Source organism: Scardinius erythrophthalmus (assembly GCF_964197995.2).
Source record: "Scardinius erythrophthalmus genome assembly, chromosome: 14".
NCBI classification, from domain to species: domain Eukaryota; kingdom Metazoa; phylum Chordata; class Actinopteri; order Cypriniformes; family Leuciscidae; genus Scardinius; species Scardinius erythrophthalmus.
In genome coordinates this window covers 19,214,602-19,241,594 of record NC_138234.1, presented here as the reverse complement: position 1 = coordinate 19,241,594, position 26,993 = coordinate 19,214,602, and the positions used below count along the sequence as shown (strand labels likewise).

Here is a 26,993-nt window from a genome sequence, read left to right as displayed (position 1 = left end):
GAATCACTCACATGACCTGTGCACTTGTAATGACACATCAAGGATGTTAAGAGGCTAAAAGCAGGTATAGTACTTGCCCCATTGAAGTCAACAGGGTGCAAATTTTAAAAATAGAATAACTCGGTGTAGGCAACACTGATTTTTGTCGTTGTTCTCTGTATTGACAGCACTCCAAATGTACAAAAAAATGAGCTCAATGTTAAAATTGACCGGAGTTCTCCTTTAAACTTGACATTGAATCACAAATAAAGTATGAGTTTTGTCTTGCAGTGTAGCTTTATTTTTCCCAACCCAACACAATCACACATTTCAGAAATCCAACACTTAAAATACAGAAACATAATCTCATTACATTATTCATCTATAGACACATAAACTACATAAAATGATGTGTGCAAGCCTCATCATCAGCATCCATACAGCTTCTGAATCCTCAGAACGTCAATTTTGGACAATCCCTGCCTCTGTCCGATTTCCACAGTCGCATCAGGAATGGGAGTGATGGTTTCCAGCCAGGGCTGAATGGCGAAGGCAGTTCTTCCATAGTGCATGATGGAGCTGTAGTCGTATGGAGTGTTTTGGTTGTTGGTGTTCTGTTTCTGGAAGTTGTAAGCCATATCAGGAGAGATGTTCTCAAAGTTGATTCTGACATACTTGTCACGATCGCTCCTGGTTTGCTCGTGGTAAAAGCCCAGGGCATGATTGAGCTCATGTTGTACGATGCCATTGTAAATACAGCCGTTCCTATTGAGGGAGACCACCTGTTTGCCACCAGTTCTACCTAGAGAAGAGAAGCACCTGAGAGGAGAGAGGAAATAAAGGGGTTAAATATTGATCTGTAAAAGGTCTGTTAAATGTTTCTTGTTGGTATAGTATGATTGTTCTTACCCATCTTTGTTCTCAATACTGATGTAGTCGGTCTGAGATGATTTGGCCACAAAGCGGATGCAGGTTTTGGCGTGAAAGACCGACATGGCGCTCGCAATCACCGATTTGTCCGAATTGGCTGCAAAAAGGGTCCACTGGTTTAAAATGGCATTTAAATGAATCATAGATATGTTCAATGAATGAAGGAGATTCACGTACAGAATTCACTGCTCACTATGTAAGGGACCTCCACTATGTTGTTAGAGTTTTTCTTCCAGAAACAGTTGTTGTTGAGGCAGTAGAGAGCATTTCTGGTTTTGGGAAACAGCAGATCTCCTTCAATCAAGAGCTCAGAAGATCCTGTATTTCAAGAGAAATATATTGATGAAATAATGCAATATATTCATAAATCCCAATCACTTTTTAGAAGTGTGACCCATTGCTGGCTTTGTCTACACAAGATGCTTCACCGTTGTTGGTTTCTAAAATCCTTGTAGTGATGTCCACAGGTTCAGGCTCTGATACAAACACACCATCAAACATCTGCTCCTGGTGGTAGAAACAGAGATGTTTAAAACGACTCATTTGAGGACTGTTAATCGTTTAAGGGAGAGACTAGAAAGGACCCTTACCATGAGAGGAGACGCCTGGGCGACGCCAAAAAGCAGCAGCAGAATGGAGAGGGAGGCTCTTGTGTCCATGTTGCCTCAGTGTGTGGAGATGTTCAGGATGCTCCTGTGCTGAGATTTGATGCCTGTGAGCTGTTCTGTCTGGACTTTATATTCACCTGAGTAGGTGGGTCTACTGGAGGATTATGCGAAGGGTCTTAGTGTCCGGAGTCTAAAATGTGTGCCTACAGGGAGGGAACTCTGACCTCGCCTGTTGGTCCAAAACATAAAATATACCTCAGTTTGTTTAACTAATTCACTAAAATGGACACGCTGTACTTTTGGACTTTACCACGTGCCCTAAGCCAGTGGTGTACAGGGATGGTCCACAATACCTTAAATGTGCTCTGTAGGTTGATTACAAATAAATCCTTATATGTGAAAACATCTGAATTTACTATAGAGATTAGTAAATGACCCCAAAAATATTAGCAAGATGGACCAATTGTTATTTAATAGAAAATAATTTGCTTATAGCTAAACTGAAAGCTTTTGATTTAACAGGGAAAATAGGACAGTTACAGTGAATTGCTCAAATATTTTCAGGAGAAATGTAGTATTTCATAGCACTACAGTGCTTTTTAATTGACATAACTGTTTTGTTACTGAAAAGCAAAATGATTTCAAACAGTGTCAAAACCACCTTGCTGATTAGTTTTTTAATCGTTTAACTATGCATGACAATGCTACTGCATTTTACACATTAAACTGTACACCACTACTAGTTAAAGAGAAGTCACAGTTCAACTCTTTGAGATTTAAAGTTTTGATCAAAAAAAGTTTCTGATAGGATTTTACAGAAGTTGTGTATTTTATTTTGTAGTCCAGATGTTATAATCAGTCTTTGCAATACAGCAGAAAAATTGCTCTAATTTTATTTTGATCTTAACTTCACAGACAAGAAGTCCTGAATCTCATTTACGTAGAGATTCTGGGGGAAAACTGTTTTCTGGAAACTGCTCTTACATTGAGTGATTTTGTTCATCTACAATGCCAGAGCGTTCCCGTCTGTCGTGTAACGTACGTGTTCAAAAGTCCCGCTCTTATAATTTTGTTATCCCCCAGCAAACAATAACATCGTGTATGGTATCATTAAGCTGCTTGTTCATTTGTCACCTCCATGGATATGAAGTAGATCCCTGATCTTGATTTCATTCTTGTTTGTAGTGATTGTTATTTTCTTGTATCTTTGTCAATATGCAATTTTTTTTACTGTTCTTCCTCCAGTCAAATAGTTCCACGATAACTAACATCATCACTGCAACACACACCAGACACGGCATCGGCTCTGGCTGTTTTCACACTGATGTTTTCCACGATTTATCCCAGTAATATTACTAGGATCTTGTATGAGTGCCGAATTTTCCAGCATTCTGGCTCTGGCTTGTATTCACATAGAATGCTCCCAGACAATTTTCTGGAACCAAAGTTCATTGTGAACGCAGCCCTTATTTGCACCAAAACTTCACGCCATGTCTAGAACTGCATCTTTGGCTGACTTTGTGCTTCAGGTGATCAGATTTATGTCTACTTGAGACTTTCTCAATCTTTGGCAACTTTGAAAGTTGAATTTGTTTTACTAGAGGATGCAAGAGCGACTGACTCCAGAAGAGGGTCTCGGCACAACAAAGGTCTTTAAAATTGAGGTATCAAACGGGAAAACTCCCTTTTCAGCTGTGAACATATGATTATACCAGAACTAAATCTCAAAAATATTTCCAAAATCTACATTATAGCATTTTGCCAAAAAAAAAAAAAAAAGTTTTGTTGAAACGTATAAATCATACACTGTGCCCAGTTCTCTTAAGGTTAAACCAGGTGGCTTTAATTAGGCTGCAGGAGAAGCTTAATACTATGATACCTTTAATGCTACCATCGAGCACTTTCTTAAACTTGACATTGAATCACAAATAAAGTATGAGTTTTGTCTTGCAGTGTAGCTTTATTTTTCCCAACCCAACACAATCACACATTTCAGAAATCCAACACCATTAAAATACAGAAACATAATCTCATTACATTATTCATCTACAGACACATGAACTATATAAAATGATGTGTGCAAGCCTCATCATCAGCATCCATACAGCTTCTGAATCCTCAGAACGTCAATTTTGGACAATCCCTGCCTCTGTCCGATTTCCACAGACGCATCAGGAATGGGAGTGATGGTTTCCAGCCAGGGCTGAATGGCGAAGGCAGTTCTTCCATAGTGCATGATGGAGCTGTAGTCGTATGGAGTGTTTTGGTTGTTGGTGTTCTGTTTCTGGAAGTTGTAAGCCATATCAGGAGAGATGTTCTCAAAGTTGATTCTGACATACTTGTCACGATCGCTCCTGGTTTGCTCGTGGTAAAAGCCCAGGGCATGATTGAGCTCATGCTGTACGATGCCATTGTAAATACAGCCGTTCCTATTGAGGGAGACCACCTGTTTGCCACCAGTTCTACCTAGAGAAGAGAAGCACCTGAGAGGAGAGAGGAAATAAAGGGGCTAAATATTGATCTGTTAAAGGTCTGTTAAAAGTTTCTTGTTGGTATAATATGATTGTTCTTACCCATCTTTGTTCTCAATACTGATGTAGTCGGTCTGAGATGATTTGGCCACAAAGCGGATGCAGGTTTTGGCGTGAAAGACCGACATGGCATTCGCAATCACTGATTTGTCCGAATTGGCTGCAAAAAGGGTCCACTGGTTTAAAATGGCATTTAAATGAATCATAGATATGTTCAATGAATGAAGGAGATTTGCGTACAGAATTCACTGCTCACTATGTAAGGGACCTCCACTATGTTGTTAGAGTTTTTCTTCCAGAAACAGTTGTTGTTGAAGCAGTAGAGAGCATTTCTGGTTTTGGGAAACAGCAGATCTCCTTCAATCAAGAGCTCAGAAGATCCTGTATTTCAAGAGAAATATATTGATGAAATAATGCAATATATTCATAAATCCCAATCACTTTTTAGAAGTGTGACCCATTGCTGGCTTTGTCTACACAAGATGCTTCACCATTGTTGGTTTCTAAAATCCTTGTAGTGATGTCCACAGGTTCAGGCTCTGATACAAACACACCATCAAACATCTGCTCCTGGTGGTAGAAACAGAGATGTTTAAAACGACTCATTTGAGGACTGTTAATCGTTTAAGGGAGAGACTAGAAAGGACCCTTACCATGAGAGGAGACGCCTGGGCGACGCCAAAAAGCAGCAGCAGAATGGAGAGGGAGGCTCTTGTGTCCATGTTGCCTCAGTGTGTAGAGATGTTCAGGATGCTCCTGTGCTGAGATTTGATGCCTGTGAGCTGTTCTGTCTGGACTTTATATTCACCTGAGTAGGTGGGTCTACTGGAGGATTATGCGAAGGGTCTTAGTGTCCAGACAGAGTCTAAAATGTGTGCCTACAGGGAGGGAACTCTGACCTCGCCTGTTGGTCTAAAACATAAAATATACCTCAGTTTGTTTAACTAATTCACTAAAATGGACACGCTGTAGCTTTTGGACTTTACCACGTGCCCTAAGCCAGTGGTGTACAGGGATGGTCCACAATACCTTAAATGTGCTCTGTAGGTTGATTACAAATAAATCCTTATATGTGAAAACATCTGAATTTACTGTAGAGATTAGTCAATGACCCCAAAAATATTAGCAAGATGGACCAATTGTTATTTAATAGAAAAGAATTTGCTTATAGCTAAACTGAAAGCTTTTGATTTAACAGGGAAAATAGGACAGTTACAGTGAATTGCTCAAATATTTTCAGGAGAAATGTAGTATTTCATAGCACTACAGTGCTTTTTAATTGACATAACTGTTTTGTTACTGAAAAGCAAAATGATTTCAAACAGTGTCAAAACCACCTTGCTGATTAGTTTTTTAATCGTTTAACTATGCATAAAATGCTACTGCTTTTACACATTAAACTGTACACCACTACTAGTTAAAGAGAAGTCACAGTTCAACTCTTTGAGATTTAAAGTTTTGATCAAAAAAAGTTTCTGATAGGATTTTACAGAAGTTGTGTATTTTATTTTGTAGTCCAGATGTTATAATCAGTCTTTGCAATACAGCAGAAAAATTGCTCTAATTTTATTTTGATCTTAACATCACAGACAAGAAGTCCTGAATCTCATTTACGTAGAGATTCTGGGGGAAAACTGTTTTCTGGAAACTGCTCTTACATTGAGTGATTATGTTCATCTACAATGCCAGAGCGTTCCCGTCTGTCGTGTAACGTACGTGTTCAAAAGTCCCGCTCTTATAATTTTGTTATCCCCCAGCAAACAATAACATCGTGTATGGTATCATTAAGCTGCTTGTTCATTTGTCACCTCCATGGATACGAAGTAGATCCCTGATCTTGATTTCATTCTTGTTTGTAGTGATTGTTATTTTCTTGTATCTTTGTCAATATGCAATTTTTTTTACTGTTCTTCCTCCAGTCAAATAGTTCCACGATAACTAACATCATCACTGCAACACACACCAGACACGGCATCGGCTCTGGCTGTTTTCACACTGATGTTTTCCACGATTTATCCCAGTAATATTACTAGGATCTTGTATGAGTGCCGAATTTTCCAGCATTCTGGCTCTGGCTTGTATTCACAGAATGCTCCCCGACAATTTTCTGGAACCAAAGTTCATTGTGAACGCAGCCCTTATTTGCACCAAAACTTCACGCCATGTCTAGAACTGCATCTTTGGCTGACTTTGTGCTTCAGGTGATCAGATTTATGTCTACTTGAGACTTTCTCAATCTTTGGCAACTTTGAAAGTTGAATTTGTTTTACTAGAGGATGCAAGAGCGACTGACTCCAGAAGAGGGTCTCGGCACAACAAAGGTCTTTAAAATTGAGGTATCAAACGGGAAAACTCCCTTTTCAGCTGTGAACATATGATTATACCAGAACTAAATCTCAAAAATATTTCCAAAATCTACATTATAGCATTTTGCCAAAAAAAAAAAAAAAAGTTTTGTTGAAACGTATAAATCATACACTGTGCCCAGTTCTCTTAAGGTTAAACCAGGTGGCTTTAATTAGGCTGTAGGAGAAACTTAATACTATGATACCTTTAATGCTACCATCGAGCACTTTCTTAAACTTGACATTGAATCACAAATAAAGTATGAGTTTTGTCTTGCAGTGTAGCTTTATTTTTCCCAACCCAACACAATCACACATTTCAGAAATCCAACACCATTAAAATACAGAAACATAATCTCATTACATTATTCATCTACAGACACATGAACTATATAAAATGATGTGTGCAAGCCTCATCATCAGCATCCATACAGCTTCTGAATCCTCAGAACGTCAATTTTGGACAATCCCTGCCTCTGTCCGATTTCCACAGTCGCATCAGGAATGGGAGTGATGGTTTCCAGCCAGGGCTGAATGGCGAAGGCAGTTCTTCCATAGTGCATGATGGAGCTGTAGTCGTATGGAGTGTTTTGGTTGTTGGTGTTCTGTTTCTGGAAGTTGTAAGCCATATCAGGAGAGATGTTCTCAAAGTTGATTCTGACATACTTGTCACGATCGCTCCTGGTTTGCTCGTGGTAAAAGCCCAGGGCATGATTGAGCTCATGCTGTACGATGCCATTGTAAATACAGCCGTTCCTATTGAGGGAGACCACCTGTTTGCCACCAGTTCTACCTAGAGAAGAGAAGCACCTGAGAGGAGAGAGGAAATAAAGGGGCTAAATATTGATCTGTTAAAGGTCTGTTAAAAGTTTCTTGTTGGTATAATATGATTGTTCTTACCCATCTTTGTTCTCAATACTGATGTAGTCGGTCTGAGATGATTTGGCCACAAAGCGGATGCAGGTTTTGGCGTGAAAGACCGACATGGCATTCGCAATCACTGATTTGTCCGAATTGGCTGCAAAAAGGGTCCACTGGTTTAAAATGGCATTTAAATGAATCATAGATATGTTCAATGAATGAAGGAGATTTACGTACAGAATTCACTGCTCACTATGTAAGGGACCTCCACTATGTTGTTAGAGTTTTTCTTCCAGAAACAGTTGTTGTTGAGGCAGTAGAGAGCATTTCTGGTTTTGGGAAACAGCAGATCTCCTTCAATCAAGAGCTCAGAAGATCCTGTATTTCAAGAGAAATATATTGATGAAATAATGCAATATATTCATAAATCCCAATCACTTTTTAGAAGTGTGACCCATTGCTGGCTTTGTCTACACAAGATGCTTCACCATTGTTGGTTTCTAAAATCCTTGTAGTGATGTCCACAGGTTCAGGCTCTGATACAAACACACCATCAAACATCTGCTCCTGGTGGTAGAAACAGAGATGTTTAAAACGACTAATTTGAGGACTGTTAATCGTTTAAGGGAGAGACTAGAAAGGACCCTTACCATGAGAGGAGACGCCTGGGCGACGCCAAAAAGCAGCAGCAGAATGGAGAGGGAGGCTCTTGTGTCCATGTTGCCTCAGTGTGTAGAGATGTTCAGGATGCTCCTGTGCTGAGATTTGATGCCTGTGAGCTGTTCTGTCTGGACTTTATATTCACCTGAGTAGGTGGGTCTACTGGAGGATTATGCGAAGGGTCTTAGTGTCCAGACAGAGTCTAAAATGTGTGCCTACAGGGAGGGAACTCTGACCTCGCCTGTTGGTCTAAAACATAAAATATACCTCAGTTTGTTTAACTAATTCACTAAAATGGACACGCTGTAGCTTTTGGACTTTACCACGTGCCCTAAGCCAGTGGTGTACAGGGATGGTCCACAATACCTTAAATGTGCTCTGTAGGTTGATTACAAATAAATCCTTATATGTGAAAACATCTGAATTTACTGTAGAGATTAGTAAATGACCCCAAAAATATTAGCAAGATGGACCAATTGTTATTTAATAGAAAATAATTTGCTTATAGCTAAACTGAAAGCTTTTGATTTAACAGGGAAAATAGGACAGTTACTGTGAGTTGCTCAAATATTTTCAGGAGAAATAGTATTTCATAGCACTACAGTGCTTCTTAAAGGGATACTTCACCTCTGGAAAGATGAATGTGTATTTAAAATAGGTAATTTATGTAGAAGAAATGTGAAGAAATTTTTGAATTTGGAGCTTTCTAGACTGAGAAAAGCCAGAAAATGTATTTTTGGCTTATGTGGATGAAAGACAACAACTCCCAGAATGCACTTGCTTCGCTGCCCTAGGAGGCCACGCCTACCGGTAAGAGAGCGCAGTTGAAAACAACAAGGCTAGGCTACTATTGTGACTCCGTGATGAGTTTGCCAGGGATTTCAAGATCGCCGAAAATGTCAGGGATTCGGCTTTTGCGTTCTAAAGTCGCCATTCATCATGTTTACTGTGGCGAGCAGGACGAGGCTGACGGCCGCGGGAGAACGGCGCGAGGCCGGTGGCGTCATTACTGAGACGCGCCGGTCTCGTATCTCTCACGGAGGAGCGGGAATTTTCTTAGCAATGGTAAAACGCACATCAACCGATCACTTGTTAAGCATTCATGTAAACACTACATTCAGATTCACCAATCGGAATTAATTCAGTTCGATTAAAACAAAAGGTGTGCATGTAAACAATGAATGGCGACTGCAGAAAGCAAAAGCCGAATCCCGGACATTTTGAACGATCTCGCCCGCCGGACAAGTCCGGGAAAAAGAGCATGGTAACCCCTATTTTTTACAGTCTATGGGTAACCCCTAATACTCAGCTTTCTCCTACTACTCAGCTTTTTTCACAGAACAAAAGCCTGCTAGTTTAGCTTCCAAAGAAAGACGGCTGACACTGTGTACATTCTGTGAGTGAGATCCCATCCTCTATGGGCGGGCTGAAAACATGCGGGACAGCGCCTTCTACTGGCTGTAGTCTTTAGCCTCTGGCCAGAAAATCCTCCGATGACGCAAAATGACGATTTTTGCGTCATCGGAGGATTTTTTTTCAGACAAAAAATACATAAATCTCTTGTCTCAGGGGGATATAAAGGTGGAAAGCACGGTAATTCGAAAATACTACAGGTTTTCTACTAATACAAAGCTTAATGCTAAATCCTGAAGTATCCCTATAATTGACATAATTGTTTTGTTACTGAAAAGCAAAATGATTTCAAACAGTGTCAAAACCACCTTGATGATTAGTTTTTTAATCGTTTAACTATGCATAACAATGCTACTGCATTTTACACATTAAACTGTACACCACTACTAGTAAAAGAGAAGTCACAGTTCATATCTTTGAGATGTAAAGTTTTGATCAAAAAAGTTTCTAATTCGATTTTACAGAAGTTTTGTGTTTTATTTTGTAGTCCAGATGTTATAATCATTTTTTGCAATACAGCAGAAAAATTGCTCTAATTTTATTTTGATCTTAACATCATAGACAAGAAGTCCTGAATCTCATTTACGTAGAGATTCTGGGGGAAAACTGTTTTCTGGAAACTGCTCTTACATTGAGTGATTATGTTCATCTACAATGCCAGAGCGTTCCCGTCTGTCGTGTAACGTACGTGTTCAAAAGTCCCGCTCTTATACTTTTGTTATCCCCCAGCAAACAATAACATCGTGTATGGTATCATTAAGCTGCTTGTTCATTTGTCACCTCCATGGATACGAAGTAGATCCCTGATCTTGATATCATTCATGTTTGTAGTGATTGTTATTTTCTTGTATCTTTGTCAATATGCAATTTTTTTTACTGTTCTTCCTCCAGTCAAATAGTTCCACGATAACTAACATCATCACTGCAACACACACCAGACACGGCATCGGCTCTGGCTGTTTTCACACTGATGTTTTCCACGATTTATCCCAGTAATATTACTAGGATCTTGTATGAGTGCCGAATTTTCCAGCATTCTGGCTCTGGCTTTTATTCACATAGAATGCTCCCCGACAATTTTCTGGAACCAAACTTCATTGTGAACGCAGCCCTTATTTGCACCAAAACTTCACGCCATGTCTAGAACTGCATCTTTGGCTGACTTTGTGCTTCAGGTGATCAGATTTATGTCTACTTGAGACTTTCTCAATCTTTGGCAACTTTGAAAGTTGAATTTATTTTACTAGAGGATGCAAGAGCGACTGACTCCAGAAGAGGGTCTCGGCACAATAAAGGTCTTTAAAATTGAGGTATCAAACGGGAAAACTCCCTTTTCAGCTGTGAACATATGATTACATCAGAACTAAATCTCAAAAATATTTCCAAAATCTACATTATAGCATTTTGCCAAAAAAAAAAGTTTTGTTGAAATGTATAAATCATACACTGTGCCCAGTTCTCTTAAGGTTAAACCAGGTGGCTTTAATTAGGCTGCAGGAGAAGCTTAATACTATGATACCTTTAATGCTACCATCGAGCACTTTCTTAAATTCGACATTAAATCGCAAATAAAGTATGAGTTTTGTCTTGCAGTGTAGCTTTATTTTTCCCAACCCAACACAATCACACATTTCAGAAATCCAACACCATTAAAATACAGAAACATAATCTCATTACATTATTCATCTACAGACACATGAACTATTTAAAATGATGTGTGCAAGCCTCATCATCAGCATCCATACAGCTTCTGAATCCTCAGAACGTCAATTTTGGACAATCCCTGCCTCTGTCCGATTTCCACAGTCGCATCAGGAATGGGAGTGATGGTTTCCAGCCAGGGCTGAATGGCGAAGGCAGTTCTTCCATAGTGCATGATGGAGCTGTAGTCGTATGGAGTGTTTTGGTTGTTGGTGTTCTGTTTCTGGAAGTTGTAAGCCATATCAGGAGAGATGTTCTCAAAGTTGATTCTGACATACTTGTCACGATCGCTCCTGGTTTGCTCGTGGTAAAAGCCCAGGGCATGATTGAGCTCATGCTGTACGATGCCATTGTAAATACAGCCGTTCCTATTGAGGGAGACCACCTGTTTGCCACCAGTTCTACCTAGAGAAGAGAAGCACCTGAGAGGAGAGAGGAAATAAAGGGGCTAAATATTGATCTGTTAAAGGTCTGTTAAAAGTTTCTTGTTGGTATAGTATGATTGTTCTTACCCATCTTTGTTCTCAATACTGATGTAGTCGGTCTGAGATGATTTGGCCACAAAGCGGATGCAGGTTTTGGCGTGAAAGACGGACATGGCATTCGCAATCACTGATTTGTCCGAATTGGCTGCAAAAAGGGTCCACTGGTTTAAAATGGCATTTAAATGAATCATAGATATATTCAATGACTGAAGGAGATTCACGTACAGAATTCACTGCTCACTATGTAAGGGACCTCCACTATGTTGTTAGAGTTTTTCTTCCAGAAACAGTTGTTGTTGAGGCAGTAGAGAGCATTTCTGGTTTTGGGAAACAGCAGATCTCCTTCAATCAAGAGCTCAGAAGATCCTGTATTTCAAGAGAAATATATTGATGAAATAATGCAATATATTCATAAATCCCAATCACTTTTTAGAAGTGTGACCCATTGCTGGCTTTGTCTACACAAGATGCTTCACCATTGTTGGTTTCTAAAATCCTTGTAGTGATGTCCACAGGTTCAGGCTCTGATACAAACACACCATCAAACATCTGCTCCTGGTGGTAGAAACAGAGATGTTTAAAACGACTCATTTGAGGACTGTTAATCGTTTAAGGGAGAGACTAGAAAGGACCCTTACCATGAGAGGAGACGCCTGGGCGACGCCAAAAAGCAGCAGCAGAATGGAGAGGGAGGCTCTTGTGTCCATGTTGCCTCAGTGTGTGGAGATGTTCAGGATGCTCCTGTGCTGAGATTTGATGCCTGTGAGCTGTTCTGTCTGGACTTTATATTCACCTGAGTAGGTGGGTCTACTGGAGGATTATGCGAAGGGTCTTAGTGTCCAGACAGAGTCTAAAATGTGTGCCTACAGGGAGGGAACTCTGACCTCGCCTGTTGGTCTAAAACATAAAATATACCTCAGTTTGTTTAACTAATTCACTAAAATGGACACGCTGTAGCTTTTGGACTTTACCACGTGCCCTAAGCCAGTGGTGTACAGGGATGGTCCACAATACCTTAAATGTGCTCTGTAGGTTGATTACAAATAAATCCTTATATGTGAAAACATCTGAATTTACTATAGAGATTAGTAAATGACCCCAAAAATATTAGCAAGATGGACCAATTGTTATTTAATAGAAAAGAATTTGCTTATAGCTAAACTGAAAGCTTTTGATTTAACAGGGAAAATAGGACAGTTACAGTGAATTGCTCAAATATTTTCAGGAGAAATGTAGTATTTCATAGCACTACAGTGCTTTTTAATTGACATAACTGTTTTGTTACTGAAAAGCAAAATGATTTCAAACAGTGTCAAAACCACCTTGCTGATTAGTTTTTTAATCGTTTAACTATGCATAAAATGCTACTGCATTTTACACATTAAACTGTACACCACTACTAGTTAAAGAGAAGTCACAGTTCAACTCTTTGAGATTTAAAGTTTTGATCAAAAAAAGTTTCTGATAGGATTTTACAGAAGTTGTGTATTTTATTTTGTAGTCCAGATGTTATAATCAGTCTTTGCAATACAGCAGAAAAATTGCTCTAATTTTATTTTGATCTTAACTTCACAGACAAGAAGTCCTGAATCTCATTTACGTAGAGATTCTGGGGAAAAACTGTTTTCTGGAAACTGCTCTTACATTGAGTGATTATGTTCATCTACAATGCCAGAGCGTTCCCGTCTGTCGTGTAACGTACGTGTTCAAAAGTCCCGCTCTTATAATTTTGTTATCCCCCAGCAAACAATAACATTGTGTATGGTATCATTAAGCTGCTTGTTCATTTGTCACCTCCATGGATACGAAGTAGATCCCTGATCTTGATTTCATTCTTGTTTGTAGTGATTGTTATTTTCTTGTATCTTTGTCAATATGCAATTTTTTTTACTGTTCTTCCTCCAGTCAAATAGTTCCACGATAACTAACATCATCACTGCAACACACACCAGACACGGCATCGGCTCTGGCTGTTTTCACACTGATGTTTTCCACGATTTATCCCAGTAATATTACTAGGATCTTGTATGAGTGCCGAATTTTCCAGCATTCTGGCTCTGGCTTGTATTCACAGAATGCTCCCCGACAATTTTCTGGAACCAAAGTTCATTGTGAACGCAGCCCTTATTTGCACCAAAACTTCACGCCATGTCTAGAACTGCATCTTTGGCTGACTTTGTGCTTCAGGTGATCAGATTTATGTCTACTTGAGACTTTCTCAATCTTTGGCAACTTTGAAAGTTGAATTTGTTTTACTAGAGGATGCAAGAGCGACTGACTCCAGAAGAGGGTTTCGGCACAACAAAGGTCTTTAAAATTGAGGTATCAAACGGGAAAACTCCCTTTTCAGCTGTGAACATATGATTATACCAGAACTAAATCTCAAAAATATTTCCAAAATCTACATTATAGCATTTTGCCAAAAAAAAAAAAAAAAGTTTTGTTGAAACGTATAAATCATACACTGTGCCCAGTTCTCTTAAGGTTAAACCAGGTGGCTTTAATTAGGCTGTAGGAGAAACTTAATACTATGATACCTTTAATGCTACCATCGAGCACTTTCTTAAACTTGACATTGAATCACAAATAAAGTATGAGTTTTGTCTTGCAGTGTAGCTTTATTTTTCCCAACCCAACACAATCACACATTTCAGAAATCCAACACCATTAAAATACAGAAACATAATCTCATTACATTATTCATCTACAGACACATGAACTATATAAAATGATGTGTGCAAGCCTCATCATCAGCATCCATACAGCTTCTGAATCCTCAGAACGTCAATTTTGGACAATCCCTGCCTCTGTCCGATTTCCACAGTCGCATCAGGAATGGGAGTGATGGTTTCCAGCCAGGGCTGAATGGCGAAGGCAGTTCTTCCATAGTGCATGATGGAGCTGTAGTCGTATGGAGTGTTTTGGTTGTTGGTGTTCTGTTTCTGGAAGTTGTAAGCCATATCAGGAGAGATGTTCTCAAAGTTGATTCTGACATACTTGTCACGATCGCTCCTGGTTTGCTCGTGGTAAAAGCCCAGGGCATGATTGAGCTCATGCTGTACGATGCCATTGTAAATACAGCCGTTCCTATTGAGGGAGACCACCTGTTTGCCACCAGTTTTACCTAGAGAAGAGAAGCACCTGAGAGGAGAGAGGAAATAAAGGGGCTAAATATTGATCTGTTAAAGGTCTGTTAAAAGTTTCTTGTTGGTATAATATGATTGTTCTTACCCATCTTTGTTCTCAATACTGATGTAGTCGGTCTGAGATGATTTGGCCACAAAGCGGATGCAGGTTTTGGCGTGAAAGACCGACATGGCATTCGCAATCACTGATTTGTCCGAATTGGCTGCAAAAAGGGTCCACTGGTTTAAAATGGCATTTAAATGAATCATAGATATGTTCAATGAATGAAGGAGATTTACGTACAGAATTCACTGCTCACTATGTAAGGGACCTCCACTATGTTGTTAGAGTTTTTCTTCCAGAAACAGTTGTTGTTGAGGCAGTAGAGAGCATTTCTGGTTTTGGGAAACAGCAGATCTCCTTCAATCAAGAGCTCAGAAGATCCTGTATTTCAAGAGAAATATATTGATGAAATAATGCAATATATTCATAAATCCCAATCACTTTTTAGAAGTGTGACCCATTGCTGGCTTTGTCTACACAAGATGCTTCACCATTGTTGGTTTCTAAAATCCTTGTAGTGATGTCCACAGGTTCAGGCTCTGATACAAACACACCATCAAACATCTGCTCCTGGTGGTAGAAACAGAGATGTTTAAAACGACTAATTTGAGGACTGTTAATCGTTTAAGGGAGAGACTAGAAAGGACCCTTACCATGAGAGGAGACGCCTGGGCGACGCCAAAAAGCAGCAGCAGAATGGAGAGGGAGGCTCTTGTGTCCATGTTGCCTCAGTGTGTAGAGATGTTCAGGATGCTCCTGTGCTGAGATTTGATGCCTGTGAGCTGTTCTGTCTGGACTTTATATTCACCTGAGTAGGTGGGTCTACTGGAGGATTATGCGAAGGGTCTTAGTGTCCAGAGTCTAAAATGTGTGCCTACAGGGAGGGAACTCTGACCTCGCCTGTTGGTCCAAAACATAAAATATACCTCAGTTTGTTTAACTAATTCACTAAAATGGACACGCTGTACCTTTTGGACTTTACCACGTGCCCTAAGCCAGTGGTGTACAGGGATGGTCCACAATACCTTAAATGTGCTCTGTAGGTTGATTACAAATAAATCCTTATATGTGAAAACATCTGAATTTACTATAGAGATTAGTAAATGACCCCAAAAATATTAGCAAGATGGACCAATTGTTATTTAATAGAAAAGAATTTGCTTATAGCTAAACTGAAAGCTTTTGATTTAACAGGGAAAATAGGACAGTTACAGTGAATTGCTCAAATATTTTCAGGAGAAATTTAGTATTTCATAGCACTACAGTCTTTTTTAATTGACATAACTGTTTTGTTACTGAAAAGCAAAATGATTTCAAACAGTGTCAAAACCACCTTGCTGATTAGTTTTTTAATCGTTTAACTATGCATAAAATGCTACTGCATTTTACACATTAAACTGTACACCACTACTAGTTAAAGAGAAGTCACAGTTCAACTCTTTGAGATTTAAAGTTTTGATCAAAAAAAGTTTCTGATTGGATTTTACAGAAGTTGTGTATTTTATTTTGTAGTCCAGATGTTATAATCAGTCTTTGCAATACAGCAGAAAAATTGCTCTAATTTTATTTTGATCTTAACATCACAGACAAGAAGTCCTGAATCTCATTTACGTAGAGATTCTGGGGGAAAACTGTTTTCTGGAAACTGCTCTTACATTGAGTGATTTTGTTCATCTACAATGCCAGAGCGTTCCTGTCTGTCGTGTAACGTACGTGTTCAAAAGTCCCGCTCTTATAATTTTGTTATCCCCCAGCAAACAATAACATCGTGTATGGTATCATTAAGCTGCTTGTTCATTTGTCACCTCCATGGATACGAAGTAGATCCCTGATCTTGATTTCATTCTTGTTTGTAGTGATTGTTATTTTCTTGTATCTTTGTCAATATGTAATTTTTTAACTGTTCTTCCTCCAGTCAAATAGTTCCACGATAACTAACATCATCACTGCAACACACACCCGACACGGCATCGGCTCTGGCTGTTTTCACACTGATGTTTTCCACGATTTATCCCAGTAATATGACTAGGATCTTGTATGAGTGCCGAATTTTCCAGCATTCTGGCTCTGGCTTGTATTCACATAGAATGCTCCCCGACAATTTTCTGGAACCAAAGTTCATTGTGAACGCAGCCCTTATTTGCACCAAAACTTCACGCCATGTCTAGAACTGCATCTTTGGCTGACTTTGTGCTTCAGGTGATCAGATTTATGTCTACTTGAGACTTTCTCAATCTTTGGCAACTTTGAAAGTTGAATTTGTTTTACTAGAGGATGCAAGAGCGACTGACTCCAGAAGAGGGTCTCGGCACAACAAAGGTCTTTAAAATTGAGGTATCAAACGGGAAAACTCCCTTTTCAGCTGTGAACATATGATTATACCAGAACTAAATCTCAAAAATATTTCCAAAATCTACATTATAGCATTTTGCAAAAAAAAAAAAAAAAGTTTTGTTGAAACGTATAAATCATACACTGTGCCCAGTTCTCTTAAGGTTAAACCAGGTGGCTTTAATTAGGCTGCAGGAGAAGCTTAATACTATGATACCTTTAATGCTACCATCGAGCACTTTCTTAAATTCGACATTGAATCACAAATAAAGTATGAGTTTTGTCTTGCAGTGTAGCTTTATTTTTCCCAACCCAACACAATCACACATTTCAGAAATCCAACACCATTAAAATACAGAAACATAATCTCATTACATTATTCATCTACAGACACATGAACTATATAAAATGATGTGTGCAAGCCTCATCATCAGCATCCATACAGCTTCTGAATCCTCAGAACGTCAATTTTGGACAATCCCTGCCTCTGTCCGATTTCCACAGTCGCATCAGGAATGGGAGTGATGGTTTCCAGCCAGGGCTGAATGGCGAAGGCAGTTCTTCCATAGTGCATGATGGAGCTGTAGTCGTATGGAGTGTTTTGGTTGTTGGTGTTCTGTTTCTGGAAGTTGTAAGCCATATTAGGAGAGATGTTCTCAAAGTTGATTCTGACATACTTGTCACGATCGCTCCTGGTTTGCTCGTGGTAAAAGCCCAGGGCATGATTGAGCTCATGTTGTACGATGCCATTGTAAATACAGCCGTCCCTATTGAGGGAGACCACCTGTTTGCCACCAGTTCTACCTAGAGCAGAGAAGCACCTGAGAGGAGAGAGGAAATAAAGGGTTTAAATATTGATCTGTTAAAGGTCTGTTAAAAGTTTCTTGTTGGTATAGTATGATTGTTCTTACCCATCGTTGTTCTCAATACTGATGTAGTCGGTCTGAGATGATTTGGCCACAAAGCGGATGCAGGTTTTGGCGTGAAATACCGACATGGCATTCGCAATCACTGATTTGTCCGAATTGGCTGCAAAAAGGGTCCACTGGTTTAAAATGGCATTTAAATGAATCATAGATATGTTCAATGAATGAAGGAGATTCACATACAGAATTCACTGCTCACTATGTAAGGGACCTCCACTATGTTGTTAGAGTTTTTCTTCCAGAAACAGTTGTTGTTGAGGCAGTAGAGAGCATTTCTGGTTTTTGGAAACAGCAGATCTCCTTCAATCAAGAGCTCAGAAGATCCTGTATTTCAAGAGAAATATATTGATGAAATAATGCAATATATTCATAAATCCCAATCACTTTTTAGAAGTGTGACCCATTGCTGGCTTTGTCTACACAAGATGCTTCACCGTTGTTGGTTTCTAAAATCCTTGTAGTGATGTCCACAGGTTCAGGCTCTGATACAAACACACCATCAAACATCTGCTCCTGGTGGTAGAAACAGAGATGTTTAAAACGACTCATTTGAGGACTGTTAATCGTTTAAGGGAGAGACTAGAAAGGACCCTTACCATGAGAGGAGACGCCTGGGCGACGCCAAAAAGCAGCAGCAGAATGGAGAGGGAGGCTCTTGTGTCCATGTTGCCTCAGTGTGTAGAGATGTTCAGGATGCTCCTGTGCTGAGATTTGATGCCTGTGAGCTGTTCTGTCTGGACTTTATATTCACCTGAGTAGGTGGGTCTACTGGAGGATTATGCGAAGGGTCTTAGTGTCCAGAGTCTAAAATGTGTGCCTACAGGGAGGGAACTCTGACCTCGCCTGTTGGTCCAAAACATAAAATATACCTCAGTTTGTTTAACTAATTCACTAAAATGGACACGCTGTACCTTTTGGACTTTACCACGTGCCCTAAGCCAGTGGTGTACAGGGATGGTCCACAATACCTTAAATGTGCTCTGTAGGTTGATTACAAATAAATACTTATATGTGAAAACATCTGAATTTACTATAGAGATTAGTAAATGACCCCAAAAATATTAGCAAGATGGACCAATTGTTATTTAATAGAAAAGAATTTGCTTATAGCTAAACTGAAAGCTTTTGATTTAACAGGGAAAATAGGACAGTTACAGTGAATTGCTCAAATATTTTCAGGAGAAATGTAGTATTTCATAGCACTACAGTGCTTTTTAATTGACATAACTGTTTTGTTACTGAAAAGCAAAATGATTTCAAACAGTGTCAAAACCACCTTGCTGATTAGTTTTTTAATCGTTTAACTATGCATAAAATGCTACTGCATTTTACACATTAAACTGTACACCACTACTAGTTAAAGAGAAGTCACATTTCAACTCTTTGAGATTTAAAGTTTTGATCAAAAAAAGTTTCTGATTGGATTTTACAGAAGTTGTGTATTTTATTTTGCAGTCCAGATGTTATAATCAGTCTTTGCAATACAGCAGAAAAATTGCTCTAATTTTATTTTGATCTTAACATCACAGACAAGAAGTCCTGAATCTCATTTACGTAGAGATTCTGGGGGAAAACTGTTTTCTGGAAACTGCTCTTACATTGAGTGATTTTGTTCATCTACAATGCCAGAACGTTCCCGTCTGTCGTGTAACGTACGTGTTCAAAAGTCCCGCTCTTATAATTTTGTTATCCCCCAGCAAACAATAACATCGTGTATGGTATCATTAAGCTGCTTGTTCATTTGTCACCTCCATGGATACGAAGTAGATCCCTGATCTTGATTTCATTCTTGTTTGTAGTGATTGTTATTTTCTTGTATCTTTGTCAATATGTAATTTTTTAACTGTTCTTCCTCCAGTCAAATAGTTCCACGATAACTAACATCATCACTGCAACACACACCAGACACGGCATCGGCTCTGGCTGTTTTCACAGTGATGTTTTCCACGATTTATCCCAGTAATTTTACTAGGATCTTGTATGAGTGCCGGATTTTTTCCAGCATTCTGGCTCTGGCTTGTATTCACATAGAATGCTCCCAGACAATTTTCTGGAACCAAACTTCATTGTGAACGCAGCCCTTATTTGCACCAAAACTTCACGCCATGTCTAGAACTGCATCTTTGGCTGACTTTGTGCTTCAGGTGATCAGATTTATGTCTACTTGAGACTTTCTCAATCTTTGGCAACTTTGAAAGTTGAATTTGTTTTACTAGAGGATGCAAGAGCGACTGACTCCAGAAGAGGGTCTCGGCACAACAAAGGTCTTTAAAATTGAGGTATCAAACGGGAAAACTCCCTTTTCAGCTGTGAACATATGATTATACCAGAACTAAATCTCAAAAATATTTCCAAAATCTACATTATAGCATTTTGCCAAAAAAAAAAAAAAAAGTTTTGTTGAAACGTATAAATCATACACTGTGCCCAGTTCTCTTAAGGTTAAACCAGGTGGCTTTAATTAGGCTGTAGGAGAAACTTAATACTATGATACCTTTAATGCTACCATCGAGCACTTTCTTAAACTTGACATTGAATCACAAATAAAGTATGAGTTTTGTCTTGCAGTGTAGCTTTATTTTTCCCAACCCAACACAATCACACATTTCAGAAATCCAACACCATTAAAATACAGAAACATAATCTCATTACATTATTCATCTACAGACACATGAACTATATAAAATGATGTGTGCAAGCCTCATCATCAGCATCCATACAGCTTCTGAATCCTCAGAACGTCAATTTTGGACAATCCCTGCCTCTGTCCGATTTCCACAGTCGCATCAGGAATGGGAGTGATGGTTTCCAGCCAGGGCTGAATGGCGAAGGCAGTTCTTCCATAGTGCATGATGGAGCTGTAGTCGTATGGAGTGTTTTGGTTGTTGGTGTTCTGTTTCTGGAAGTTGTAAGCCATATCAGGAGAGATGTTCTCAAAGTTGATTCTGACATACTTGTCACGATCGCTCCTGGTTTGCTCGTGGTAAAAGCCCAGGGCATGATTGAGCTCATGCTGTACGATGCCATTGTAAATACAGCCGTTCCTATTGAGGGAGACCACCTGTTTGCCACCAGTTTTACCTAGAGAAGAGAAGCACCTGAGAGGAGAGAGGAAATAAAGGGGCTAAATATTGATCTGTTAAAGGTCTGTTAAAAGTTTCTTGTTGGTATAATATGATTGTTCTTACCCATCTTTGTTCTCAATACTGATGTAGTCGGTCTGAGATGATTTGGCCACAAAGCGGATGCAGGTTTTGGCGTGAAAGACCGACATGGCATTCGCAATCACTGATTTGTCCGAATTGGCTGCAAAAAGGGTCCACTGGTTTAAAATGGCATTTAAATGAATCATAGATATGTTCAATGAATGAAGGAGATTTACGTACAGAATTCACTGCTCACTATGTAAGGGACCTCCACTATGTTGTTAGAGTTTTTCTTCCAGAAACAGTTGTTGTTGAGGCAGTAGAGAGCATTTCTGGTTTTGGGAAACAGCAGATCTCCTTCAATCAAGAGCTCAGAAGATCCTGTATTTCAAGAGAAATATATTGATGAAATAATGCAATATATTCATAAATCCCAATCACTTTTTAGAAGTGTGACCCATTGCTGGCTTTGTCTACACAAGATGCTTCACCGTTGTTGGTTTCTAAAATCCTTGTAGTGATGTCCACAGGTTCAGGCTCTGATACAAACACACCATCAAACATCTGCTCCTGGTGGTAGAAACAGAGATGTTTAAAACGACTCATTTGAGGACTGTTAATCGTTTAAGGGAGAGACTAGAAAGGACCCTTACCATGAGAGGAGACGCCTGGGCGACGCCAAAAAGCAGCAGCAGAATGGAGAGGGAGGCTCTTGTGTCCATGTTGCCTCAGTGTGTAGAGATGTTCAGGATGCTCCTGTGCTGAGATTTGATGCCTGTGAGCTGTTCTGTCTGGACTTTATATTCACCTGAGTAGGTGGGTCTACTGGAAGATTATGCGAAGGGTCTTAGTGTCCAGAGTCTAAAATGTGTGCCTACAGGGAGGGAACTCTGACCTCGCCTGTTGGTCCAAAACATAAAATATACCTCAGTTTGTTTAACTAATTCACTAAAATGGACACGCTGTACCTTTTGGACTTTACCACGTGCCCTAAGCCAGTGGTGTACAGGGATGGTCCACAATACCTTAAATGTGCTCTGTAGGTTGATTACAAATAAATACTTATATGTGAAAACATCTGAATTTACTATAGAGATTAGTAAATGACCCCAAAAATATTAGCAAGATGGACCAATTGTTATTTAATAGAAAAGAATTTGCTTATAGCTAAACTGAAAGCTTTTGATTTAACAGGGAAAATAGGACAGTTACAGTGAATTGCTCAAATATTTTCAGGAGAAATGTAGTATTTCATAGCACTACAGTGCTTTTTAATTGACATAACTGTTTTGTTACTGAAAAGCAAAATGATTTCAAACAGTGTCAAAACCACCTTGCTGATTAGTTTTTTAATCGTTTAACTATGCATAAAATGCTACTGCATTTTACACATTAAACTGTACACCACTACTAGTTAAAGAGAAGTCACATTTCAACTCTTTGAGATTTAAAGTTTTGATCAAAAAAAGTTTCTGATTGGATTTTACAGAAGTTGTGTATTTTATTTTGCAGTCCAGATGTTATAATCAGTCTTTGCAATACAGCAGAAAAATTGCTCTAATTTTATTTTGATCTTAACATCACAGACAAGAAGTCCTGAATCTCATTTACGTAGAGATTCTGGGGGAAAACTGTTTTCTGGAAACTGCTCTTACATTGAGTGATTTTGTTCATCTACAATGCCAGAGCGTTCCCGTCTGTCGTGTAACGTACGTGTTCAAAAGTCCCGCTCTTATAATTTTGTTATCCCCCAGCAAACAATAACATCGTGTATGGTATCATTAAGCTGCTTGTTCATTTGTCACCTCCATGGATACGAAGTAGATCCCTGATCTTGATTTCATTCTTGTTTGTAGTGATTGTTATTTTCTTGTATCTTTGTCAATATGCAATTTTTTTTACTGTTCTTCCTCCAGTCAAATAGTTCCACGATAACTAACATCATCACTGCAACACACACCAGACACGGCATCGGCTCTGGCTGTTTTCACACTGATGTTTTCCACGATTTATCCCAGTAATATTACTAGGATCTTGTATGAGTGCCGAATTTTCCAGCATTCTGGCTCTGGCTTGTATTCACATAGAATGCTCCCCGACAATTTTCTGGAACCAAAGTTCATTGTGAACGCAGCCCTTATTTGCACCAAAACTTCACGCCATGTCTAGAACTGCATCTTTGGCTGACTTTGTGCTTCAGGTGATCAGATTTATGTCTACTTGAGACTTTCTCAATCTTTGGCAACTTTGAAAGTTGAATTTGTTTTACTAGAGGATGCAAGAGCGACTGACTCCAGAAGAGGGTCTCGGCACAACAAAGGTCTTTAAAATTGAGGTATCAAACGGGAAAACTCCCTTTTCAGCTGTGAACATATGATTATACCAGAACTAAATCTCAAAAATATTTCCAAAATCTACATTATAGCATTTTGCCAAAAAAAAAAAAAAAAGTTTTGTTGAAACGTATAAATCATACACTGTGCCCAGTTCTCTTAAGGTTAAACCAGGTGGCTTTAATTAGGCTGTAGGAGAATCTTAATACTATGATACCTTTAATGCTACCATCGAGCACTTTCTTAAACTTGACATTGAATCACAAATAAAGTATGAGTTTTGTCTTGCAGTGTAGCTTTATTTTTCCCAACCCAACACAATCACACATTTCAGAAATCCAACACCATTAAAATACAGAAACATAATCTCATTACATTATTCATCTACAGACACATGAACTATATAAAATGATGTGTGCAAGCCTCATCATCAGCATCCATACAGCTTCTGAATCCTCAGAACGTCAATTTTGGACAATCCCTGCCTCTGTCCGATTTCCACAGTCGCATCAGGAATGGGAGTGATGGTTTCCAGCCAGGGCTGAATGGCGAAGGCAGTTCTTCCATAGTGCATGATGGAGCTGTAGTCGTATGGAGTGTTTTGGTTGTTGGTGTTCTGTTTCTGGAAGTTGTAAGCCATATCAGGAGAGATGTTCTCAAAGTTGATTCTGACATACTTGTCACGATCGCTCCTGGTTTGCTCGTGGTAAAAGCCCAGGGCATGATTGAGCTCATGCTGTACGATGCCATTGTAAATACAGCCGTTCCTATTGAGGGAGACCACCTGTTTGCCACCAGTTCTACCTAGAGAAGAGAAGCACCTGAGAGGAGAGAGGAAATAAAGGGGCTAAATATTGATCTGTTAAAGGTCTGTTAAAAGTTTCTTGTTGGTATAATATGATTGTTCTTACCCATCTTTGTTCTCAATACTGATGTAGTCGGTCTGAGATGATTTGGCCACAAAGCGGATGCAGGTTTTGGCGTGAAAGACCGACATGGCATTCGCAATCACTGATTTGTCCGAATTGGCTGCAAAAAGGGTCCACTGGTTTAAAATGGCATTTAAATGAATCATAGATATGTTCAATGAATGAAGGAGATTTACGTACAGAATTCACTGCTCACTATGTAAGGGACCTCCACTATGTTGTTAGAGTTTTTCTTCCAGAAACAGTTGTTGTTGAGGCAGTAGAGAGCATTTCTGGTTTTTGGAAACAGCAGATCTCCTTCAATCAAGAGCTCAGAAGATCCTGTATTTCAAGAGAAATATATTGATGAAATAATGCAATATATTCATAAATCCCAATCACTTTTTAGAAGTGTGACCCATTGCTGGCTTTGTCTACACAAGATGCTTCACCGTTGTTGGTTTCTAAAATCCTTGTAGTGATGTCCACAGGTTCAGGCTCTGATACAAACACACCATCAAACATCTGCTCCTGGTGGTAGAAACAGAGATGTTTAAAACGACTCATTTGAGGACTGTTAATCGTTTAAGGGAGAGACTAGAAAGGACCCTTACCATGAGAGGAGACGCCTGGGCGACGCCAAAAAGCAGCAGCAGAATGGAGAGGGAGGCTCTTGTGTCCATGTTGCCTCAGTGTGTAGAGATGTTCAGGATGCTCCTGTGCTGAGATTTGATGCCTGTGAGCTGTTCTGTCTGGACTTTATATTCACCTGAGTAGGTGGGTCTACTGGAGGATTATGCGAAGGGTCTTAGTGTCCAGAGTCTAAAATGTGTGCCTACAGGGAGGGAACTCTGACCTCGCCTGTTGGTCCAAAACATAAAATATACCTCAGTTTGTTTAACTAATTCACTAAAATGGACACGCTGTACCTTTTGGACTTTACCACGTGCCCTAAGCCAGTGGTGTACAGGGATGGTCCACAATACCTTAAATGTGCTCTGTAGGTTGATTACAAATAAATACTTATATGTGAAAACATCTGAATTTACTATAGAGATTAGTAAATGACCCCAAAAATATTAGCAAGATGGACCAATTGTTATTTAATAGAAAAGAATTTGCTTATAGCTAAACTGAAAGCTTTTGATTTAACAGGGAAAATAGGACAGTTACAGTGAATTGCTCAAATATTTTCAGGAGAAATGTAGTATTTCATAGCACTACAGTGCTTTTTAATTGACATAACTGTTTTGTTACTGAAAAGCAAAATGATTTCAAACAGTGTCAAAACCACCTTGCTGATTAGTTTTTTAATCGTTTAACTATGCATAAAATGCTACTGCATTTTACACATTAAACTGTACACCACTACTAGTTAAAGAGAAGTCACATTTCAACTCTTTGAGATTTAAAGTTTTGATCAAAAAAAGTTTCTGATTGGATTTTACAGAAGTTGTGTATTTTATTTTGCAGTCCAGATGTTATAATCAGTCTTTGCAATACAGCAGAAAAATTGCTCTAATTTTATTTTGATCTTAACATCACAGACAAGAAGTCCTGAATCTCATTTACGTAGAGATTCTGGGGGAAAACTGTTTTCTGGAAACTGCTCTTACATTGAGTGATTTTGTTCATCTACAATGCCAGAGCGTTCCCGTCTGTCGTGTAACGTACGTGTTCAAAAGTCCCGCTCTTATAATTTTGTTATCCCCCAGCAAACAATAACATCGTGTATGGTATCATTAAGCTGCTTGTTCATTTGTCACCTCCATGGATACGAAGTAGATCCCTGATCTTGATTTCATTCTTGTTTGTAGTGATTGTTATTTTCTTGTATCTTTGTCAATATGTAATTTTTTAACTGTTCTTCCTCCAGTCAAATAGTTCCACGATAACTAACATCATCACTGCAACACACACCAGACACGGCATCGGCTCTGGCTGTTTTCACAGTGATGTTTTCCACGATTTATCCCAGTAATTTTACTAGGATCTTGTATGAGTGCCGGATTTTTTCCAGCATTCTGGCTCTGGCTTGTATTCACATAGAATGCTCCCAGACAATTTTCTGGAACCAAACTTCATTGTGAACGCAGCCCTTATTTGCACCAAAACTTCACGCCATGTCTAGAACTGCATCTTTGGCTGACTTTGTGCTTCAGGTGATCAGATTTATGTCTACTTGAGACTTTCTCAATCTTTGGCAACTTTGAAAGTTGAATTTGTTTTACTAGAGGATGCAAGAGCGACTGACTCCAGAAGAGGGTCTCGGCACAACAAAGGTCTTTAAAATTGAGGTATCAAACGGGAAAACTCCCTTTTCAGCTGTGAACATATGATTATACCAGAACTAAATCTCAAAAATATTTCCAAAATCTACATTATAGCATTTTGCCAAAAAAAAAAAAAAAGTTTTGTTGAAACGTATAAATCATACACTGTGCCCAGTTCTCTTAAGGTTAAACCAGGTGGCTTTAATTAGGCTGTAGGAGAAACTTAATACTATGATACCTTTAATGCTACCATCGAGCACTTTCTTAAACTTGACATTGAATCACAAATAAAGTATGAGTTTTGTCTTGCAGTGTAGCTTTATTTTTCCCAACCCAACACAATCACACATTTCAGAAATCCAACACCATTAAAA

The 26,993-nt window shown here is 39.1% G+C and overlaps 9 protein-coding genes across 9 annotated transcripts in view; 1 reads left to right on the top strand and 8 right to left on the bottom strand.

The window, feature by feature from the left end:
- aox5 (aldehyde oxidase 5) overlaps positions 1–26,993 on the top strand; it is a gene marked incomplete at its 5' end in the record, with an annotated part of 52,330 nt that overhangs the window by 11,520 nt on the left and 13,817 nt on the right. The gene's annotated exons all lie outside the window — the stretch shown is intronic.
- LOC308701694 (hatching enzyme 1.2-like) lies at positions 408–1,568 on the bottom strand (the record flags this gene model as incomplete). The annotated part of the gene is made up of 5 exons (XM_081384095.1): positions 408–798; positions 889–1,006; positions 1,087–1,227; positions 1,338–1,410; positions 1,500–1,568. 5 exons carry the CDS (start codon positions 1,566–1,568, stop codon positions 408–410), a joined length of 792 nt encoding a protein of 263 aa, XP_081240221.1.
- Positions 3,610–4,770, bottom strand: LOC308701695 (hatching enzyme 1.2-like; the record flags this gene model as incomplete). The annotated part of the gene is made up of 5 exons (XM_081384096.1): positions 3,610–4,000; positions 4,091–4,208; positions 4,289–4,429; positions 4,540–4,612; positions 4,702–4,770. The coding sequence occupies 5 exons, from the start codon at positions 4,768–4,770 to the stop codon at positions 3,610–3,612; spliced, it is 792 nt and encodes a 263-aa protein (XP_081240222.1).
- Positions 6,813–7,973, bottom strand: LOC308701703 (hatching enzyme 1.2-like; the record flags this gene model as incomplete). The annotated part of the gene is made up of 5 exons (XM_081384104.1): positions 6,813–7,203; positions 7,294–7,411; positions 7,492–7,632; positions 7,743–7,815; positions 7,905–7,973. 5 exons carry the CDS (start codon positions 7,971–7,973, stop codon positions 6,813–6,815), a joined length of 792 nt encoding a protein of 263 aa, XP_081240230.1.
- On the bottom strand, positions 11,060–12,220 carry LOC308701702 (hatching enzyme 1.2-like; the record flags this gene model as incomplete). Its single annotated transcript, XM_081384103.1, has 5 exons — positions 11,060–11,450; positions 11,541–11,658; positions 11,739–11,879; positions 11,990–12,062; positions 12,152–12,220. 5 exons carry the CDS (start codon positions 12,218–12,220, stop codon positions 11,060–11,062), a joined length of 792 nt encoding a protein of 263 aa, XP_081240229.1.
- On the bottom strand, positions 14,264–15,424 carry LOC308701700 (hatching enzyme 1.2-like; the record flags this gene model as incomplete). Its single annotated transcript, XM_081384101.1, has 5 exons — positions 14,264–14,654; positions 14,745–14,862; positions 14,943–15,083; positions 15,194–15,266; positions 15,356–15,424. 5 exons carry the CDS (start codon positions 15,422–15,424, stop codon positions 14,264–14,266), a joined length of 792 nt encoding a protein of 263 aa, XP_081240227.1.
- LOC308701704 (hatching enzyme 1.2-like) lies at positions 17,464–18,624 on the bottom strand (the record flags this gene model as incomplete). The annotated part of the gene is made up of 5 exons (XM_081384105.1): positions 17,464–17,854; positions 17,945–18,062; positions 18,143–18,283; positions 18,394–18,466; positions 18,556–18,624. 5 exons carry the CDS (start codon positions 18,622–18,624, stop codon positions 17,464–17,466), a joined length of 792 nt encoding a protein of 263 aa, XP_081240231.1.
- LOC308701699 (hatching enzyme 1.2-like) lies at positions 20,667–21,827 on the bottom strand (the record flags this gene model as incomplete). Its single annotated transcript, XM_081384100.1, has 5 exons — positions 20,667–21,057; positions 21,148–21,265; positions 21,346–21,486; positions 21,597–21,669; positions 21,759–21,827. 5 exons carry the CDS (start codon positions 21,825–21,827, stop codon positions 20,667–20,669), a joined length of 792 nt encoding a protein of 263 aa, XP_081240226.1.
- Positions 23,869–25,029, bottom strand: LOC308701697 (hatching enzyme 1.2-like; the record flags this gene model as incomplete). The annotated part of the gene is made up of 5 exons (XM_081384098.1): positions 23,869–24,259; positions 24,350–24,467; positions 24,548–24,688; positions 24,799–24,871; positions 24,961–25,029. The coding sequence occupies 5 exons, from the start codon at positions 25,027–25,029 to the stop codon at positions 23,869–23,871; spliced, it is 792 nt and encodes a 263-aa protein (XP_081240224.1).